Here is a 4,198-nt window from a genome sequence, read left to right as displayed (position 1 = left end):
CTGGTAATCGAAGTTGCAATATAATAATGAAAGAAAAAACACCCTGGTTGGGCGAATTTGTGTGCTTTCAGATAGCACTAAAAGACTTCTGGCTAGAAGTCTTTAATGTTTTAGTGAGAAATAACCTCTTTCTAAAAAACTACGTTACTTCAGAGGGAGTCGTTTTCCACAATGTTTTATACTATCAACAGCTCTCCAATGCTCGTTACCAAGTCAGTATACCAAGTTAAAATTTGTTTTGAGTAATTACCAAACGTGTCCCTCCCTTTAATAAACATTGGTGAATGGGTTAAAACAACATAGTATTAAATCTAAACCGATATTTGTAAGCAGCATAGAATTCAGACTGCCTCTAGCCAGCGGTGGTTTGTTGTCCTACATTTGCTCTAGAGCAATGCAAAGGTCGTGGGTTCGAACCCACTCGAGTGATTTGCCTGTTGATTTTTTCATAGGACCCGGGAAAAGTAGTTTGCAATACTTAATACACATCGGTGTAAGGATAAAAAACAAAGAAATTACATCATTACTCCCCTAAAATAACATATATTAATTTGGTTTTACCCTTTTACACCTCTAGCTACCGGGCAATCTCGGTGGTCTAGTTGGCATTACACTGCTCTAGAATCGCAAAGGTCGTGAGTTCGAATCCCACCCGAGGAATATGCAGGTGGTTGTTTTCGCAGAACTCGGGAAAGTACTGGGTATTCAGTGCTAACACACATCGGTTTAACCTAGGTTAACACCACAATTAAAATGTGTTGTCCCTGATACAAATTAAACATCTCTTAAATATAACAGTTTGTTAAACCTAAATCAAGACGGGATGGCCCCTTATACCTCGAATCAATGTTGTAGTTCAAGAGGTGTTTATTGATATCTCACCATACAATGCCTCAAATTCCATAGTTCAAGAGTCGTTGTGGAACTTTCTCCGTGTTAAGTTATCGTTGACACTTAAACAGTTTGATTAAACCCTGTCTGTACTGTCTGTATTGGAGACCGTAGATAAACGGATTAACACAGGAGTTCAACTGAGCAATGAGAATGGCAAAGTTAGTGAAGGTACTCCCAAAATCAAGCTCCCCTCCAAGGTTGTACTGAAGAAACGCCCATTGGTCGGGCGACCAGCAAATGACGTAAACGACATACACAATAAATAGTGTTTTGGTCACATTTTTGCGTTGGATGTTGCTGGACGATTTTTGGCCTTGGGTGCGCGCTGGCTGATTGCTGGAACTCGGCTCGTTTATTTCGGCCGCTGCTAAGGAGTTTTCAGCATTCATGATTTGTGGGTCGACTTCGGTGACCGAGTTGTGATGAGCTTTCATAGTGGAGATCGTTGGGACAGTTGACCCTTGGGGCGGGCGGAGTGGCTGCCTCAAAGCAACTTTCAAATTCTGCTGCTTGAATTTGATGACTATTTTGACGAAGGCGAACGTCATGATGGACACTGGGATGCAGTAGTCCCAAAGGAAAACCATGATGCCAAAGATCTTCTCCATTGCATCGGTGTAGCGTTTGGACTCATATGTGCAAGATTTCGGCGTGGTTTCCGGAATGAAATCGTATCTCAACATCGCAACGACGAACTGCATCAAAGGTCCAAGTAGCCATGGTATCATTGGCAATATTTTAGCGATGGTTGTGTTTGCGAATTTCATGGAGTAATAAATAGGATGAATGACGGCTAGATAGCGTTCCATTGATATCTCAGTCAGGTTGAACGTGGACGCCGCAAACGCTGCGAATAGACAGAATCTTGAAGACCAGAACTTACAGAAAATCTGCCCGAAGAAGTAGTTTTCAGGAGGAGATACTTCAGCGAGTTCCGTAATGGTCAGGCCCACAAGGAGGATCGAAGCACATAAGTCAATCAGAGCTTGATTTGCGATCAGGGTATTGGTCGTGTTGCGTTTATTGGTGCTCCACAGGCGCGCCACCACGATGCAAACTAACAGGTTACCAATTATTCCGATCCCACCAAAGGTACCACGAATAATTGGTAGCAGGATCTCACCTTGTTTGAACAATTCCACACTTGGGGTCATGGTAGCGAGCGAAGTGTTCGAAAAACTCAAAGTGGTGATGTTGGGCTCCATTTTCTCACACAAAAGTCGACTGTGCGACGATTCTGTTCCTAAGAAAGTGTTAGAAAACACTGCCAAAGACCGCCACTCTGAAAATTTTCACGTTAGCTCACCGCAGCATGTTAGAGCAATCAGTTAAAAATGTCCAGCCACAAACAAATTGATCATGATATAGCAACTATAATTATTGCCACAATTTCTGATAAAACTCACTTGCCGAAGACGTCTTGACCCATGTTTGTATTATTTCTTGTCACTCCATGGTATAGGGTGCGAAACTGTCGATGTCACTGCTCAAGTTGAAAGTAGAGTCACACAATAAAACATAGCTCACCCTTTGGTGTACGTGTGAGAAAGAAAGATGTGAAACTTTACGCGGACAAAATTGGTTTAAGATTGCTACGTATGGACGGAGTGATCGAGCTTGTGCGGATTATGTTCTAGTCCTTTAATGAAACTATACAAGACACCGTGCATGTAATACTCCCCATGAGAGATGGATGGCTTGATATCGCACTCTCTGATTGGCGCATTCTGCCCTAATGCAGTGACCAATCGCAACGCAGTACAAAGCTCAGTGCCATTGCGTAGCAACAATACATGAACCTAGTCCACACTTTGGGGGTAGTCTTGATTCAAGTTCCGTTCGTGTGAGAGATCCATTTTGCATATTGCGCCAACGAGAAAGCAGGTTGGGAAATGCAGAGAGCATCACAAAACAATAGTTTTCTGTCGATGGCACGGGAATGGGACTTGAGTCAAGTCTAACTTTGGGGATATGTAAGTGCTCAATGGCTAGGTAAATGACAAGGAAGTGGTAATTATTCAAATACACATCATGCCCACGCATTTTTTAACTGCAGTGATTTGACATGGGTTGTCATTCTGTGACAGAAATAAGCATATAGACAGTCTGAGTCAAACAGGTCTACGTGATGGTCTTAAGCTGATAAAGCACATTTTGCAGTACATGGATATTTTCCGATAATAATGTAGGCATAAAGGCGTAAGTTTTTTTCAGTTAGCAGAAATATGCTGTTTTAGAAGAAAAGACGAAATCTCCATTCAAATGGAACTGAAAATGTCCCTTCTCTCATTTTGTTGATGAATTAATTGGTTTGCTGTCTCAATGTTGTCTATTTTATAATGGTCTTGCATGATGTTTTCCAGTCCGCATAAATATGTAGTATTAAAATAAAATTAATGACAAAGTCTCTTCCAAATGGTACTCAAAGTTCCCCCCCGCATTTTACTTGATGGTTTGATTAAATTTGCTGTCTCCACTTGTTCTATTTTTCATCCATGGTCTTTGTATGCTTCTGGCTTGTTTTTGTGTGGTATGTTTTTATGTCCGTCAGGTATTTTCTCCTGCCTCAATCCATTGCCTATGAAAGATAACTCAATAATGTTTTAAGAATGTGTATATTCAAATTTTTGTCTGCTAAATTTATTATGATGCACATTAATCTCACATGCAACCTAATGTGCTTGTGTCAATAACAAACTGAATTTGCACGGTCGCCTTAGTTACACATGTTTTGCTTGTCACGGCCTGACCAATAGAATGGCCTCTCATTTAATTATTATCGCGGGTCAACATCACACAAGCCTCCTTATTCGTCATTTCAACGGCAATCATTCTATGTCACTCCATGTCTACCTGTAAGTAATGATTAAAATGATGTTTTCCTCAAACATTAACAGACCACGGAAATGTTTACAAAATAGAGGAAAGGGACTTTGGTTAGCTGTCGCTGCGTGTACTTATTTCGGATTCGTTTTAATAAATGACAGCGCCATTTGGATGCGTATTGCTCCTTACCAGGCTGTGTCTTTTTGAACGAAAATGATCAAATCTATTTTTAGCCAGATCAGCATTCACGGTACTGTTTTTCAACGGCACAGATATACATCAACGACACACGTACTTGTATGTAATCAGCCACACTGTGTTGCAAGGTGCAGCCATTAAAACAAAGGAACCAAGGAGCGAGATAACTTAACGTGACATAATAAAATAGCATATGTTTATAGCATTCTGCCTTTGGTAGAATCCAACTACATATACCATAGAATAAAACAATACCAGTTAAGAGGGAATGCAAAATTGA

At 40.8% G+C, this 4,198-nt stretch overlaps 1 protein-coding gene across 1 annotated transcript; it reads right to left on the bottom strand.

Annotated features, from left to right (window-relative positions):
* Positions 1-282: 282 nt before the first annotated feature.
* LOC117298804 (galanin receptor type 2-like) lies at positions 283-2,513 on the bottom strand. The gene has a single exon (XM_033782136.1). The coding sequence runs from the start codon at positions 2,097-2,099 to the stop codon at positions 942-944; it is 1,158 nt and encodes a 385-aa protein (XP_033638027.1). The 5' UTR covers positions 2,100-2,513; the 3' UTR covers positions 283-941.
* Between the last annotated feature and the right edge of the window lie 1,685 nt (positions 2,514-4,198).

The sequence above is a fragment of the Asterias rubens genome, chromosome 13, assembly GCF_902459465.1.
Source record: "Asterias rubens chromosome 13, eAstRub1.3, whole genome shotgun sequence".
NCBI classification, from domain to species: Eukaryota; Metazoa; Echinodermata; class Asteroidea; order Forcipulatida; family Asteriidae; genus Asterias; species Asterias rubens.
The sequence above is the reverse complement of the archived record's forward strand: the minus strand, read 5'-3'. Positions and strand labels throughout refer to the sequence as shown.